This window comes from Acipenser ruthenus, chromosome 8, assembly GCF_902713425.1.
Source record: "Acipenser ruthenus chromosome 8, fAciRut3.2 maternal haplotype, whole genome shotgun sequence".
In the NCBI taxonomy this organism is placed as follows: Eukaryota; Metazoa; Chordata; class Actinopteri; order Acipenseriformes; family Acipenseridae; genus Acipenser; species Acipenser ruthenus.
This window is the reverse complement of record NC_081196.1, coordinates 52581460-52599479: the sequence shown is the minus strand read 5'-3', so window position 1 is coordinate 52599479 and position 18020 is coordinate 52581460. Positions and strand designations below refer to the sequence as shown.

The window sequence follows — 18020 nt, the reverse complement described above, 5'->3', positions numbered from 1 at the left end:
AAGGGAGAATGAAATGCTTGAGGGAGAAGGGACAAGGGCCTCGCATTGATCAGTACTTCTTACGAAGTCAGTCAAGTCAGTCGAATGAAATCCAGCGACAGGAAGCAAACCACAGTTCGCAGGATATCAGCACCCCTGTCATAGATGTGAGGAGGACTTGCATGGACACAGTTAGTGATGAACCTAATGATCCTTGTGAACCCGGTCAGACAAACCAGCATAAGAGAGAAAAGAACCTCAACGGGCACAAGCCTGGAGTTAAATGGCCAAGAGCTTGTGAGAAAACTGCATGGGACACAGTAAACACAGATCTCTGCGTTGCATTGGAAAGATTAAGTGGAACAGTTGAAAAGAAGCTGGATAAATTTGGGGACATCATCTACGCATATGGAAGTGAGAGGTTTGGAGTTGAAAAAAGGAAGGAAAAAGTACAAACTATTCCTGGAAAGTCTAGACGGCAGCAGGAGATTGAACGCTTAGTTAGAGAAAGGAGACAGCTGAGGAACCAATGGAGAAGAGCAGAACAAAGTCAGAAGGAGGGACTCAATCTCTTACAAAGGGTCATAAAAGATAAGCTTGCAACATTGCGCAGAGCTGAGCGCCTACGGAAACGTTACAAAAAGAAGGAGCGTGCGAGAGCTAACTTTTATAAAGACCCATTCAAATTTGTAAAGAAGTTATTCACCAGTGAGAAGAATGGCACACTAAAAGCATCTAAGGTTGAGCTGGAGAGATATTTGGAGGAAACACATACAGATTCAAAAAGGCAGGAGCCTATGTCAATTCCGTCAGACATCCCACCTATCAATCCACCAGAATACCAAATGGAGGACTGTGCACCTAAGTGGAAAGAAATAGAGCAAGCTGTGAAAAAAGCAAGGGCTTCATCATCTCCAGGGCCTAATGGAGTTCCGTACAGAGTGTACAAGAGTGCTTCAGGAGTTCTACGAATTCTGTGGAAATTGATGAAAGTGGCATGGGAAAAACAGGTTGTACCAAGAGCATGGCGCCGAGCAGGTGGAGTCTTTATACCTAAAGAAAAAGATTCTACAAGCATCAGTCAGTTTCGTCCCATTTCCCTATTAAACGTAGAAGGCAAGATTTTCTTCAGCATTATTGCTCAGAGATTGTCAGCTTACCTATTAAAGAACTGCTTCATTGACACTTCAATACAAAAAGCGGGCATTCCAGGTTTCCCAGGTTGCTTAGAACACATCAATGTGATCTGGCAACAAATTCAATCAGCTAAAAAGGAGAGGAAGGAGCTCCATGTGACATTCCTGGATTTGGCTAATGCATATGGTTCAGTGCCACATGAACTACTTTGGGCAGCATTTGATTTTTTCAGTGTACCGATGACAATAACAAATTTAGTGAAAGCCTATTTTGGAGATTTGCAATTCAGTTTTTCAACTTCAGAATTCAGCACTACATGGCAATGCCTAGAGGTTGGAATAATGGCAGGATGCACCATTTCTCCACTGGCTTTTACCATGGCAATGGAAGTAATCATTAGGGCATCAAAATGGGTAGTAGGAGGAGAGCGCTTGGCTTCTGGAATGCGACTACCACCAATTCGAGCATACATGGATGACATGACAACCATGACTACAACAGTAGCCTGCACTAATCGATTATTGGGCAAATTAACCAATAACATTGAATGGGCACGAATGCAATTCAAGCCCACTAAATCAAGGAGCATCTCTATAATTAAAGGCAAAGTAGTAGATAAAACATTCTTCATTAATGGTGAGGCAATACCAACAGTGTCTGAGAAGCCAGTGAAGAATCTTGGGAGATGGTACGACGGGGATCTAAAGGACACAGTTCGTGTGGGAGAAGTTAGACAACAAGCAGTGGAAGGGTTGAAGAGCATAGACAGCTGCGCTCTACCAGGTAAACTAAAACTCTGGTGCTTTCAGTTTGGTCTACTGCCGAGGTTGCTGTGGCCACTGACTGTGTACGAGGTTTCTTTGACGACAGTAGAGAAGCTGGAAGCTTTAATCAGTTCATACATCAGGAAATGGTTGGGAGTTCCACGCTGCCTCAGCAGAGTGGGACTTTATGGTAAAGGAATACTGCAGCTACCAGTCTCTGCTCTAACCGAGGAGTTTAAGTGCGCCAAGGTCAGACTGGAAATGACATTAGTAGAGTCACGCGATAAATGCGTAAGGGAGGCAGCACCTGTGTTGAAAACTGGAAGAAAGTGGGCGGCAAAGAAAGCTGTGGAAGATGCAAAGGCTGCCCTTCGAATTGGTGATATCATGGGGCAAGTTCAGCATGGAAGAGGGGGTCTTGGTTTCAGTTCAACTCCTCCTACATGGCACAAGGCGGCCCCAGCTCAAAGAAGGAAGCTGGTAGTCAACGAGGTGCAAAAGCAGGAGGAGAGGATGAGGTGTATAAAGGCCATTTCCCAGGCCAAACAGGGAGAATGGATGAGATGGGAGAGTGTGGAACAACGCAAGATTGGCTGGCAAGACCTATGGTCAATGGAACAGAGCAGGATCAGTTTTCTCATCAGGTCAACATATGATGTTCTCCCATCACCACAGAACCTAAACCTCTGGGTAGGAGAGGATCCCTCATGTCCTTTGTGTTCATCACCTGCAACATTAAGGCACATTTTGACAGGATGTAAGGTGGCTCTTAGCCAAGGACGGTTTACTTGGCGCCATGACCAGGTGCTGCGATGTTTGGCCTTAGCATTGGAAGACAAGCGTAACATGACCAATAAGTTGCCACCTGTTCCATCAAAACATTACACACAAAAGACAACATTCCTCCGCCCAGGAGAGCAACCACCAAGAAAAGGTGTTAAAACCAATCCTCGCCCAGGACAACTGGAAGCTGCTAGAGACTGGAATATGCTGGCAGATGTTGGTCAACGGCTTATTTTTCCACCTGAGATTGCCACCACTAACCTTCGACCAGATATTGTCTTGTGGTCTGGATCAGCACGCCTTGTTCACCTGGTAGAGTTAACAGTGCCATGGGAGGACGCTGTAGATGAGGCGTATGAGAGGAAGAAACTGCGGTATGCTCAACTAGCCACTGAAGCGGAACAGCGAGGATGGAGAGTTCGGGTTTACCCAGTGGAAGTGGGTTGTCGAGGATTTGTGGCACACTCTACAACCCGGTTTCTCAGAGACGTCGGATTCAGTGGCCAAGAGTTGCGTCGCACAGTGAAGAACTTATCTGAAGCAGCAGAGAGGAGCAGCAACTGGCTGTGGTTGAGACGGAAAGATTCTGGCTGGGGACAGGTAAGTAAGCTGGGCTGAGTTGAGTGGGGGACGGAGGGGGGTGATGCTGGGACGCCAGAATCACCGTCGAGCCCTCTTGAGGTGTCGTGGGCTAGTCGACGAAACACTGAGGATGGAAGGTGCCCACTTGAAAACCCCAGAGATGTACCCTACTTAGCTCAATCCAGACGGTTGTCATGCTGATGCGCTGGGGAGGCCGCACTTTGGTTGATCCCCGGAGCCAGCATCGCAGCCGTTGTGTGTGCTGATGCGCCAGGGAGGCAAAATAAGCTGATCCCTGGAGCCAGCATTACACTTCAGCCATTAACACCAGACAGAAGGATATCTACATCATCATATGGAAGGAAACGTAAATGGATGGAGACGCATATGGATCACATTAGTTTACTGTAAAGCTACGTCTTAGTTGGTGCTTATCTTGGCGAGAGCCGAGTTCAAATCAGCATGAAGTTTTAACATCTACTCTCGTGTAATGGAAATCATGAAGATCTGGATACGTCCAGTGACTGCTGTGAATAGTGCAGCTGGCAACAAGGGAAAGACCTTGTGACAGCCTGGAGAGACAGCTGACAGGAGGAAAGAGACCCCATTGGGGCTGGTAAGGGTTAGCTACCCTTGTCGGCAGTATCCAGCTCTGTGTTTACAGGATGCTGGAGACACCCGCCCAAGGCTTCTAAGAAATTAAAGAGAAAAATACCCCTAGAGTCTGCGAGAGCGGGGGCGGAAGATGACTCAACGTTGGACAACACGGTTAACGACTTAGGAACGGAAACGGATATGAGTATGGAGAGTACTTCACAAAAGACTAGTTCAAGATCTGCAGTTAACAAAGACATAGAACTCCAGGTTTGTGTCTGCGGCTGGAGATAGGCGACAACGGTCAGGGGTTTGAAGATTCATCAAGGGAGAATGAAATGCTTGAGGGAGAAGGGACAAGGGCCTCGCATTGATCAGTACTTCTTACGAAGTCAGTCAAGTCAGTCGAATGAAATCCAGCGACAGGAAGCAAACCACAGTTCGCAGGATATCAGCACCCCTGTCATAGATGTGAGGAGGACTTGCATGGACACAGTTAGTGATGAACCTAATGATCCTTGTGAACCCGGTCAGACAAACCAGCATAAGAGAGAAAAGAACCTCAACGGGCACAAGCCTGGAGTTAAATGGCCAAGAGCTTGTGAGAAAACTGCATGGGACACAGTAAACACAGATCTCTGCGTTGCATTGGAAAGATTAAGTGGAACAGTTGAAAAGAAGCTGGATAAATTTGGGGACATCATCTACGCATATGGAAGTGAGAGGTTTGGAGTTGAAAAAAGGAAGGAAAAAGTACAAACTATTCCTGGAAAGTCTAGACGGTAGCAGGAGATTGAACGCTTAGTTAGAGAAAGGAGACAGCTGAGGAACCAATGGAGAAGAGCAGAACAAAGTCAGAAGGAGGGACTCAATCTCTTACAAAGGGTCATAAAAGATAAGCTTGCAACATTGCGCAGAGCTGAGCGCCTACGGAAACGTTACAAAAAGAAGGAGCGTGCGAGAGCTAACTTTTATAAAGACCCATTCAAATTTGTAAAGAAGTTATTCACCAGTGAGAAGAATGGCACACTAAAAGCATCTAAGGTTGAGCTGGAGAGATATTTGGAGGAAACACATACAGATTCAAAAAGGCAGGAGCCTATGTCAATTCCGTCAGACATCCCACCTATCAATCCACCAGAATACCAAATGGAGGACTGTGCACCTAAGTGGAAAGAAATAGAGCAAGCTGTGAAAAAAGCAAGGGCTTCATCATCTCCAGGGCCTAATGGAGTTCCGTACAGAGTGTACAAGAGTGCTTCAGGAGTTCTACGAATTCTGTGGAAATTGATGAAAGTGGCATGGGAAAAACAGGTTGTACCAAGAGCATGGCGCCGAGCAGGTGGAGTCTTTATACCTAAAGAAAAAGATTCTACAAGCATCAGTCAGTTTCGTCCCATTTCCCTATTAAACGTAGAAGGCAAGATTTTCTTCAGCATTATTGCTCAGAGATTGTCAGCTTACCTATTAAAGAACTGCTTCATTGACACTTCAATACAAAAAGCGGGCATTCCAGGTTTCCCAGGTTGCTTAGAACACATCAATGTGATCTGGCAACAAATTCAATCAGCTAAAAAGGAGAGGAAGGAGCTCCATGTGACATTCCTGGATTTGGCTAATGCATATGGTTCAGTGCCACATGAACTACTTTGGGCAGCATTTGATTTTTTCAGTGTACCGATGACAATAACAAATTTAGTGAAAGCCTATTTTGGAGATTTGCAATTCAGTTTTTCAACTTCAGAATTCAGCACTACATGGCAATGCCTAGAGGTTGGAATAATGGCAGGATGCACCATTTCTCCACTGGCTTTTACCATGGCAATGGAAGTAATCATTAGGGCATCAAAATGGGTAGTAGGAGGAGAGCGCTTGGCTTCTGGAATGCGACTACCACCAATTCGAGCATACATGGATGACATGACAACCATGACTACAACAGTAGCCTGCACTAATCGATTATTGGGCAAATTAACCAATAACATTGAATGGGCACGAATGCAATTCAAGCCCACAAAATCAAGGAGCATCTCTATAATTAAAGGCAAAGTAGTAGATAAAACATTCTTCATTAATGGTGAGGCAATACCAACAGTGTCTGAGAAGCCAGTGAAGAGTCTTGGGAGATGGTACGACGGGGATCTAAAGGACACAGTTCGTGTGGGAGAAGTTAGACAACAAGCAGTGGAAGGGTTGAAGAGCATAGACAGCTGCGCTCTACCAGGTAAACTAAAACTCTGGTGCTTTCAGTTTGGTCTACTGCCGAGGTTGCTGTGGCCACTGACTGTGTACGAGGTTTCTTTGACGACAGTAGAGAAGCTGGAAGCTTTAATCAGTTCATACATCAGGAAATGGTTGGGAGTTCCACGCTGCCTCAGCAGAGTGGGACTTTATGGTAAAGGAATACTGCAGCTACCAGTCTCTGCTCTAACCGAGGAGTTTAAGTGCGCCAAGGTCAGACTGGAAATGACATTAGTAGAGTCACGCGATAAATGCGTAAGGGAGGCAGCACCTGTGTTGAAAACTGGAAGAAAGTGGGCGGCAAAGAAAGCTGTGGAAGATGCAAAGGCTGCCCTTCGAATTGGTGATATCATGGGGCAAGTTCAGCATGGAAGAGGGGGTCTTGGTTTCAGTTCAACTCCTCCTACATGGCACAAGGCGGCCCCAGCTCAAAGAAGGAAGCTGGTAGTCAACGAGGTGCAAAAGCAGGAGGAGAGGATGAGGTGTATAAAGGCCATTTCCCAGGCCAAACAGGGAGAATGGATGAGATGGGAGAGTGTGGAACAACGCAAGATTGGCTGGCAAGACCTATGGTCAATGGAACAGAGCAGGATCAGTTTTCTCATCAGGTCAACATATGATGTTCTCCCATCACCACAGAACCTAAACCTCTGGGTAGGAGAGGATCCCTCATGTCCTTTGTGTTCATCACCTGCAACATTAAGGCACATTTTGACAGGATGTAAGGTGGCTCTTAGCCAAGGACGGTTTACTTGGCGCCATGACCAGGTGCTGCGATGTTTGGCCTTAGCATTGGAAGACAAGCGTAACATGACCAATAAGTTGCCACCTGTTCCATCAAAACATTACACACAAAAGACAACATTCCTCCGCCCAGGAGAGCAACCACCAAGAAAAGGTGTTAAAACCAATCCTCGCCCAGGACAACTGGAAGCTGCTAGAGACTGGAATATGCTGGCAGATGTTGGTCAACGGCTTATTTTTCCACCTGAGATTGCCACCACTAACCTTCGACCAGATATTGTCTTGTGGTCTGGATCAGCACGCCTTGTTCACCTGGTAGAGTTAACAGTGCCATGGGAGGACGCTGTAGATGAGGCGTATGAGAGGAAGAAACTGCGGTATGCTCAACTAGCCACTGAAGCGGAACAGCGAGGATGGAGAGTTCGGGTTTACCCAGTGGAAGTGGGTTGTCGAGGATTTGTGGCACACTCTACAACCCGGTTTCTCAGAGACGTCGGATTCAGTGGCCAAGAGTTGCGTCGCACAGTGAAGAACTTATCTGAAGCAGCAGAGAGGAGCAGCAACTGGCTGTGGTTGAGACGGAAAGATTCTGGCTGGGGACAGGTAAGTAAGCTGGGCTGAGTTGAGTGGGGGACGGAGGGGGGTGATGCTGGGACGCCAGAATCACCGTCGAGCCCTCTTGAGGTGTCGTGGGCTAGTCGACGAAACACTGAGGATGGAAGGTGCCCACTTGAAAACCCCAGAGATGTACCCTACTTAGCTCAATCCAGACGGTTGTCATGCTGATGCGCTGGGGAGGCCGCACTTTGGTTGATCCCCGGAGCCAGCATCGCAGCCGTTGTGTGTGCTGATGCGCCAGGGAGGCAAAATAAGCTGATCCCTGGAGCCAGCATTACACTTCAGCCATTAACACCAGACAGAAGGATATCTACATCATCATATGGAAGGAAACGTAAATGGATGGAGACGCATATGGATCACATTAGTTTACTGTAAAGCTACGTCTTAGTTGGTGCTTATCTTGGCGAGAGCCGAGTTCAAATCAGCATGAAGTTTTAACATCTACTCTCGTGTAATGGAAATCATAATAAATTAATCTTCCTCTTCAGTAAGAGTCCCAAGCACTCAGCAGACCTGCTTGATGGAAATCCAAAGCATAAGCAAGGGGACAATATATGGAAGAAAGTCAAAAACAAAAAAAACTTCAAATCAATTTGAAATTCAGTAGTGAAGCCCGATCTATGAATTTTTCTTGACCGAAATATTTCAACACTAGTCAAACAGTTACTACACTAAAGAAAGCTGACATGTTTGTTTGTTGGTGTTGCTTTATATTTTATTAAGGTGAACCTGGAGCTGAGATGGGCTTCTTCTAACATACTATAGCAGAATATATCTTTGTTTACCCTTTTGTTGATGCTTAGAAGAGCAGAAATCTTCTTCATACTTATATTGACCAATTATACCTGACACAAATATGACTTGCACATATATGTTAAGATTTAGATCATGTAAAACTCAAGTTTTGTGTTTGAAGTTCTGGATGAGGTATGGCTATGACCTTATTTTTTTCCATAAACATGCTTATTCCCAATCCCACCACTGCTTGTTTTGTTGGATTTTGATTCAGAAGTTCCCTTGCATGAGGTAATTGACATTTTTTTCACATTTCGCTGTCTCTCGAGCGGTCTCTTCATGGTGTCTGATTGAACACCCGCAGTTGGTTTCCATAAATCTAAGGCAGTATGGTAATATTTATTTTCTTTTAAATGTTAAAACAGCAGTCTAATTAATGCAGCCTAGCAGGTGTAACATTTCACTAGTTCTGAGAAATGTGTCTGAGGGGAATGCACAATATGGATAATGCTGAGTTTAATTTTAATATATACAACCCTCCAACAACTGGTCCAATACTTGATGGAGGGTGAAGCAGTGTGTAGCAGCATTTAGTGTGAAATAGTGATAATGTTTAGAGTCTCTGTTCTTTTATTGGAAAGTAAGTATATCTAAGCAAATACAAGATATCTAAATAAACAACTCTGTACAGTTTAAAGATTCTTTGCAATTTGCAAGTAAAAAAGCTTTTCATTAGCTGACTGTTGGCTTTTGTTTTTTTTCAATACAGTACACACATCTGTCTCATGGCTGAATTGTGAGACACACGTTTCACCCTGTCTACAATCTAACGCTTGTAAAACTTTGCCATAAAATATGCATGTTAAAAAACAAAACTCAGCCCAGAATGATCAAACTCTGTACTAGAATGGCTTTGCCTACAACACAGCAAAAACAATACATGCAAGAAGACTACACAATCATACACTATCAATAATGTTAAAATTGTACTGTAGTAAGGTACATTTAAATCAGGTAACTAGTTTATTATCGGCACCTGAACCTGGACTTTGTTCATTACCTGTTAACTGATACACAGAGTTCAGGCAATTGGTCAACTGTCTATTATTATGTATGACAAAATGTGTTACCTACATGTACATGTCCAGTATCTAGAATACATGCTGTTTTTGTGAGGTTGCACATTGTTGCAGTGAAATCTATTTAACTGTAATTAGTAAGGTGATGGGGGGGGGAGGGGGAGGGGGGGGGGGGTTATCCAGTGGCGACGTCACATAATAGCATTCCTATAATCTCAAGCATTATAACTTGAGATCTCTGACAGTTTAACAGGTATAATGCCTAGTGCTTGCACAGCAGCATTTATACAAGAAGCAGAAACCTTTTTATTGTTATTAACTCTAGTCTAGAGCTGTAAGGAGCCATGTTACACGATACAACAGAAAGTGACTAATTTGCACACAAATTCAGGGGGAATATACTGATTCATTGATTCCATTTTGGGGGGCTATCTATCTTATTAAACACTTGGATATTTTTTCCTCCATGGAATGGAAATCTGGCGAGGATCTGTACTTAGATCTCTGGTTCTTGGGTATCCAAATTATTAAGAGTATGACTCACTGCAACAGATTCTGGAAAACAAAAGAAGAGAGACGTGGCCTTGAACTAGAGCCTTTGTAAAAACCTTAAAAACACCATAAAAATATAAACGTCCTCTCCGTATACATTCTTTATAACTCTCTGCTACTGCTCCCAAAACTGGTCAGCACCTGCAGGTAAGGAGTGGAGAATCACACAGCAACTCACAACACCTGTTTCTTAAACCCTGCCCTATTTATAAATTTATAAAGCTATTTATAAAGCTGTCTTGTGCTTGGCACAAGCATGAAACACAGCAAGTTGTGCTCTGCAAAGTAATAGGGTTTTATTGAGATTAATTACAAGACATCCATCAAAGACAAAGCAAAGTCTTTAGCAAGATTTTAGGATTTTGTTTCCAGCTACAGTACGATGAGCTTAAAATAACAGCATCATAAAATAACACTTTTACATCCTTTCCATTAAAACAAATCGTAAAAAAGTTGGCATTTAAATGAATCTACTGTAATATGGTGCAATGCATCCTGGGATTGGTAGTCATGGGGCAGTGTGAAACAACTCAAATTTAATTGATTAACAAAAGGAATCTATTTGCTTCATATAGACACTACACAGTGCGCTACAGAGAAAAGGAAAGAAACAAGAAATGGAACTATGAAAACTGCCCAATCAGTGACACCGTCATTGATAGACTGAAGCCCAATACCGAGTATGAATTTGGAGTGAGAGCTTCCAAGGGCAAGGAAGATGGACTGTGGAGCAAACCCATTTTTCACCAGACCAATGCCGCATGTAGGTACCAAAAATGTTTTAAAAAAATGTAATATGCCTACACTATTTGTTGGTAACATGGATAATCAATTAAAACAGACATGTTATGTCATATTTTACATGCCATAGTATATCAGTAAATATTAATAAAGATATGTTTTAATTGGTTGGTCATTCATTTCCTATTCTCCTGCCTGTTTTCTTGCCAAATCTAATTTATTCTTGAATGTTTACATTTTTAACAGCTCCAGACAAAATCAAAGAACAGGTTGAAAACCCTGAGAACAAGATCATTATAGATCAACTCAGGAAACCTCAGGTCTGTATATATGACAGCTGCAATACTCAACTCGAACATGTGCCTTTACAAACCAGACATAATTGTGTTACTAATGGGAAGCTCTCAGTGCATTTCTAATCAAGGTACAGCACTATGCTGTTACCTACTACATTGTGTTAAAATCCAGTCACCCTCAACCTCTCTCCTGTAAAAATAAAGCACATTAGTCCAATAAACCCGAGGTGCACGTTAGGACAGTATAGCATCTGTTTCTTGATTCTCAAAGACATCTCGAAAAGCCTTGCCCGCTGGAAAAGGGTCAAGAAAACAGAACAGCTGGATATCACAACAATCCCCCCAGCTGTGTTATTTACTGCCATTCTCTGGATACTGAAATCTGTGTTCATTTCTCTATACACCAGATGGGCACATTACAATTGCACATGCTTTCCTTTGAAAAACTGACAAAAAGGAAAGACTGAATGCTTATGTTGTTGGATGCTAATTGTTCTTTTAGAGGTAATGGCAATGGAATTGTATTTTTACTAGTTTGTAATGGGGTATTGATAATTCATTCATGCATTTAATAAATTCACCTGACACAATGCAGATGTGCGGGCACAGTCCTCCTTCACGACTTTACCATGGTAAATTTTCACAGTTCAACATGCTTTTCCAATTGACTACATTTTACTGTGGTTGAGTTAACCCTGTTTTATTTCTTCACTATTCTTCCATAGTATACTTTTCTAAGACAAGTGCAGCTGCAGACTAGTTTCAGTCAGAGGCCTGACCAATGTTAATGGGTTCTACAAAAACCATACAGAGTTTTACTATTACAAAAACAAGTGTTCATGAATCGAACCAACTTTGAATATTGATGCATATATATATACTGATATACTTGTTTTATGGAACGTATGCTCACACAACAGTAAGACTGAGTTTGGTAAGAAAGACTATCCTGTCATTTCATAGCAGCTTAAAAAGACCAGATTGGCCAGATGGTGTGTGGTTTCCTTCAACTAAATATGAATGTGTCTGTGAATACATCCTGTTTTTCAGACTATTATAACAACTAAAAGGAAAATAAGAAAAAAAAAACATGACCCTTTGTTTTTGCATTATTTATTGATAATACATTAGAACCTGTTGTGTTTCAAGCAATGCTTTTAGAGCACATTGGTAAGGTTATTAAACACAGTGGCACACATTTACCCTAGACAGAACAGACATGAATCAGGTTCTTGGTTTTTTGTTTTTGATTTTTATTTCAATAACCTTTTCCTTTTTTTCAGTTGCAAGACATTACAGGGCTGAACAACAGAAAGACAATTCACCGAACTCGGAATCCCCCTCGGCTTGGTATGGGATTATTATTATTAGTTTTTGAAAAAGCAAAGAAATTCCGTATTTTCAGTTCTGAGGAAAGGCCAAGAACTGACAACACCTATGAGTAAAACTTTCTCTCAAGTCATAAAAACACTGGCCAGCCCATCGCTGAGTTTTGTCTGTGCTGTTATGGAAATTGGATTTAATCCTATAATGAGGGAAAGACCACCTCAACAAGAATCCCTATCCATCCCTAACGTACATTTCTCTCCTCTTCACACTTTCTGTGCTGCTGTCTCTCTCTTTCTGGGGTCACTGGGTCCCAATACCAGGCCTTGATTGACCTCCAACAGCCGTGGCTCACTGTGCCATTTTCTAAACACAGAGACACTTTTCTTTTCTTTTTTTTAACAACAAAAGAAAACTATTGTGCTTCTTCATTCCATTTCTGTTGTCTGTAACTATATTATAAAAAAGGCAATCCATTTTCTAATTTCGTGCACAAATGCAATGCAAATGGAGACTATTGATACCTCATCAATTCTTTTTTCCCTCAATTAGTTTATAACAGGACAATCGACAGAGGGCCTCTTCAGCCTAAATCACCTGGACTTGCATCAAAGATATCTTTTGGTAAATGATTTCTGTTTTTTTGTACTAATGTTTGGCTTCTGTTTTTTATTTTTTTATTTTTTGTAACTCCACAGCGGCCATGCTAATCTATGTAACCTCCATGCAGCTGCTGCAAGACTGAATGTTAAGACTAGAACTTCTATAAACAAATGGCACCTATATCAAAAATGACTTGCTGCTTTTGGGCATTGAGAGATATCTGTAAGTAGCATACATGGCAGCGGCTCTGAAAGAGATATGCCATGGGGTTTTCATAGACATGCTTCCAGTGATTTTATAGACTGCTTATTACACAAAGCATACAGGAGAAGAGGAGTTCTGCACCCCATATTTGTCTTCAAATATTCTGTATATAATTCCTTCATGAACCCTCAAGTAGGCTTTTCATTTTTTGTAGAATAATCTACACACAGTCGATAGCTGTGGGATATTAGCCTTTAACCAGGAAAAACTGGTGAATGACAGCCCATAAATTACAACCTGGAGATTGTTCTTCCATATCAGATCCTGGCTCAGTCAAAGAATGGAGTGCCACTCATAAGAAGTTGCACTGAACAAAAAGGAATTTGTTCAAAACTTAATTTTCCTTTAAAAAATAGCTTTTTGATATTCTTTAATTATACTTTATTTATACTATACTATATATACTTTATACTGTCTATAGAATGTTTATTTTTATTATAGGAAAATAGCTTAAATTTGTTATTATTTAATGTATTTTATTTGGGTCACTATTGCAATTAGCAATACAGTTTCAAAAAATGCTTCCAGATAAATGTAACTTTAATTTAACCTTTTGTTATTGTAAAAAATAGGCAATTTTTTATGCACTAATGAATGAGCCTGTTGAAGTTTCATTTGTGTCAATTAGGGATTGCTATTCTAATTTTCAATAAAATACAGGGTTCTAAACATTTATAACTGCTGCACAGAAGAATTGAAATAGCAGGCAGTGCTGTATACTCTGAGCATGTTGCAGTATATTTCAAGGCACTGGTTCCCTCAGCCATTTTAACCTAAATTATTCTCTACAGTGCCAAGTGAAAAGCACCAGGACACGTCCCAACCTCAAACGTCCAATGTACCCGAGTGGCCACATGTGACACTTGGTAATGAAGAAATCTAAATATACTATCATACTATAGATTTTGTGTGGCTTACATGCAGTTAGTCTATGCTGTGCTACAGGGACTGTGTTGCTTTTTGGCATCGGTGTATGGAGACTGAATACATAGCTGTCACAGGCTGCTTGATATACTGCTAGCTGGCATGTCTGAGTCTGTACAGAGTCTGGAGACCTGAAGATGGAAATGGGGATGGTAAGAGTGTTGTTGTCAGGCTGATTTGACTGAACCCTCAGCAAGGTTTGCGCATGGTTTCTTTTCTCTTAGTGCTGTGAACAGCATCACTTGACATCATGCACTTCAGCCATTCCAAGACATTGCCTGCTCACGCTATAAAGCGCTCATCCCTACATTTCATTCAATATGATTACTGTAGATGTGTGTTTACAAATCCAGCTTTATGTTCGTCCACATAAACATGTTTATATCTGTAGGAGCTGCGTGTGTTAAACACCGAAAAGGACTATTTGCTGTAGCTTTTGTTTACCTACATTTGTTTATCTAAAACCTACCAACATATCTTGTTTCTCAATGGCCCTTCAGCTTCTGTGCTAATATTTTTTTCCATAGTGTTGAGTTACAGTACAGTTGTGTCCAGTCATACTGTACAAAATATCAATATACAGTATTTAGATGTAACCAATGCACAGCTTCGTTATTTTGTGTTTTTGTCTGTCTGAGTGCTGGAACATTTATGCACATGAGGTGTTTTTTGTGCTTTGGACACTTTTTGCAAAGATGTTCATCCAGGCTGCATGATCAATGTACTGTACTGTATGTGGTATGTTTGCATATTTGGAGGTCTAAATGTACAGCTTTTGTTTTACAGCTTAAACCAAGATTGTAAAGATATTCAGTGAGAATATCAAGTTGCATTTATCTTCTTGTAAGATATATATATGTATATATATATATATATATATATATATATATATATATATATATATATATATATATATATATATATATGTTTTACTAGAAATGACTGGACCAGATAAGACCATGATCATACATATGATTTTCAAACTTCAATGCTGTGTGGTACACCGAATTTAGAATAGCTAATATACACTGTAAAGAATGGAGTGGAGGCTAAAGTGACACATTTTTAACATATTTGATATTCTTTAAATAAGCTTTGTATGTACTTGTGGCAGAGCAGGGCTCTGCCCTTAGAAATACTGGCAGGGAAGGAGTTAAATTCTCCTCCCTGCCCAGATTGATTGCTTCAGGTGGGAGCAATCAGTCAATTAATTATTCAATTATGGACTTAGCCACCTGGCATAAAAGGAGGCCTCAGCCTCCCAGTTAGGGGAGAGAGTTCTAGAAGAGGAGAAGTGTTTTTGTGTGTGCTGTGGTTTTTTGACCAGTGAAGGCAACGCCCAACCTGGAAACTTTATTTGTAAGTTTTGTTTTGTGTGTTGATTGTTTTTGAAACCTTTTTGTTTGGCCCTTGTGCCTATTTATTTGATTATTTTTGTTTATTAAAAAGCTTTATTTTGAACTTAAAACTGTCTCCGAGTCTCAAACCTCAGTCAATCCTGCCACACGTGGTGTCAGAAGCGGGATAGCACCACCTAGAGACTCAGAGACAGTTTTAAGTTCAAAATAAAGCTTTTTAATAAACAAAAATAATCAAATAAATAGGCACAAGGACCAAACAAAAAGGTTTCCAACACAAAATAAACACACAAAACAAAACTTACAAATAAAGTTTCCAGGTTGGGCGTTGCCTTCACTGGTCAAAAAACCACAGCACACACAAAACCACTTCTCCTCTTCTAGAACTCTCTCCCCTAACTGGGAGGCTGAGGCCTCCTTTTATGCCAGGTGGCTAAGTCCATAATTGAATAATTAATTGACTGATTGCTCCCACCTGAAGCAATCAATCTGGGCAGGGAGGAGAATTTAACTCCTTCCCTGCCAGTATTTCTAAGGGCAGAGCCCTGCTCTGCCACACAACTATATATACTTAATGTACAGAATGTGCCTTTTATTATTATTATCAAGTTGCATTTATCTTCTTTTATGTTCTTGCTCAAGAAATCTTTCACTCTAGTATTTTTTTTTCACTCTAGCTGAATTTCTTTCTCATCCAGGCAAAGCAAATCATTTTCAATACACCACACCCTCGTCAGCAGATGTGACTTACTCCTTCCCCAATCAACGACCAGCTGAAACTCTGACTCCCTCAGTCAACCTATTTGCTTTCCCTTCTGTTCATGGTGAAAGAAATCAGGAACCCAAACCAACTAATGCACCTCAAAGACCAAAGATTTATTTGGGTAATGGAGATGCTTCCTGCTTGGTTTTTTAAAAGAATAAAAAAAACATTAATAATGATATTCTTGATAAGTGGTATAGTTTTATGTAATGCTCATATGGCTCCATTGTCAGGCACTGATAACGAGATTTGCTGATATGTCCCCAAAGTGAGCATTATGTACCTATTCAGCCTGCAATTACGGTACTACATGTATGTTGTTATTTGTGATCATCCACCAACTAAAAGAACAAAATTCAGAGCACCACACCTACCCTTTGGATCATTAACTAGATCCATTGACTATGTGTGCTTATTATTTGATCAGTTTCCTCTGTTATTTATGTGACGTTCTGTCAACCTCTGTCACCAGCAATTGTAATTTCAGCTAATCAATCAGATTTCAGTATTCATTTGGAAATGTAAAATATTTCCTCCTCCTTTTGTGTTGCATACTCTGTGAGGGCCTACCAAAAGGTGTAGGCTTTGAGGAAGCCTCTTACCTGTACCTGTACTCTGGTAAATTGTAACGAGAACATGTACCATACTAGAATGTCCTCTTTATAGAGTACATGTAAAACCAATATACTCCTAATCCTCAGACCTTCATATTTCATGGCTACCTCAGGCATCTAAATCCTTTCCCTTACAGCTAATGGTGATGCACAGCAAGGACACATTCTATCCAGACCATCTAATGCAACCCAGAAACTAAAGACTTACTGGGGTAATGGAGATGTTTGTTGCTTCACCGCGTTCATTGCTTGAAAACATCATTAATCACATTTTTATTGTTCAGGCTTTAGGTCACGCTCACCCGGCTCCACCGCTTTGAAGCTTTTTGGATCACAGAGTTGGTCCACAGTTCCTCTTTTGTGTCTTCTCAGCTTTCTGTCCATATTACTATCATGCTGATTTTGCACTGATTTTACAACAGTTGAAGCCAATAGTGTAAATGCCCTTTTGGGCTGTTAGTCTTGCAAGCCCTCTAAGTGGCATAAAGAATAGACATTTAGCAATGAGGTACTTACGGTAGTTTAGAACCTGCTAACACTTGTTACGGCTCATCTGAGTTCTTAAGAAAATCCAAGATTTATTAAGTAATTCCATGGATGGATTTAACTGTAAGCTGGAGAGACAGAGTTGGAAATTGGCAAAAGCAAAAAAATGTTTCACGTGATAGAATGTTCTGTAGTTTGGCTTCATCATACCTTCTGCTACTAAAGACAGCTTCTGTTCATTTTATATTCTGCCTCAGCTTCACACTACCCTGGTCTTTCATGTGCTCTCAATGTGTCTTGTGTGAGAAATGTTTTTATTATTATTGTAAGCTTAATGGTTTAGCACAAAACATGTTTCTTGACATTTAAAAATATATTGCAGTAGTTTAGACAAACAGAGTCTGTTCTGTACAAAATCTATAGAAAGACTACTGTATTTCAGCCAAGGTCATTCCTGCATTCACAATTTAGTATAATCTTCAAAAGTATTGTCACCTATAATCATCATTAGTACTCAAGTGAGCTTGACCGAGACAGTATTTAAGTTTATCATCTCAGTCATAATTCATGTGAACATTTGAAAGAGATCTTTAACCCTTTAAAGATATTGCATTTGTTTTGAGAAAACTGTCAATCACCTCTAGATGTAACATTTGAACTGTCATCCTTCTTATACTGTTAAATATTTTCTTTTCTTTTTTACATTTATTTTTCTTCCTGATCCATGAACTATATAACCAATGCATCCCTCCCTCCACACCAGACCTACAGCATCCCTCCCTCCACACCAGACCTCCACACCAGACCTTTACTGTATCTCTTGCTTACAGAAAC

At 41.0% G+C, this 18020-nt stretch overlaps 1 protein-coding gene across 14 annotated transcripts in view; it reads left to right on the top strand.

Annotated features, from left to right (window-relative positions):
- Positions 1-18020, top strand: part of LOC117407135 (target of Nesh-SH3-like) — a 62787-nt gene that overhangs the window by 23428 nt on the left and 21339 nt on the right. For 6 of the 14 annotated variants that reach the window (XM_059029202.1, XM_034011802.3, XM_034011804.3 and 3 more), the window contains exons 5-11: positions 10387-10574; positions 10799-10872; positions 12132-12198; positions 12727-12798; positions 13833-13907; positions 16022-16207; positions 16838-16912. In XM_059029202.1, coding sequence (XP_058885185.1) covers positions 10387-10574; positions 10799-10872; positions 12132-12198; positions 12727-12798; positions 13833-13907; positions 16022-16207; positions 16838-16912 — 737 coding nt within the window. The remainder of the gene's footprint in view (positions 1-10386; positions 10575-10798; positions 10873-12131; positions 12199-12726; positions 12799-13832; positions 13908-16021; positions 16208-16837; positions 16913-18020) is intronic. The other 8 variants (XM_034011808.3, XM_059029212.1, XM_059029211.1 and 5 more) reach the window with 5 other exon arrangements.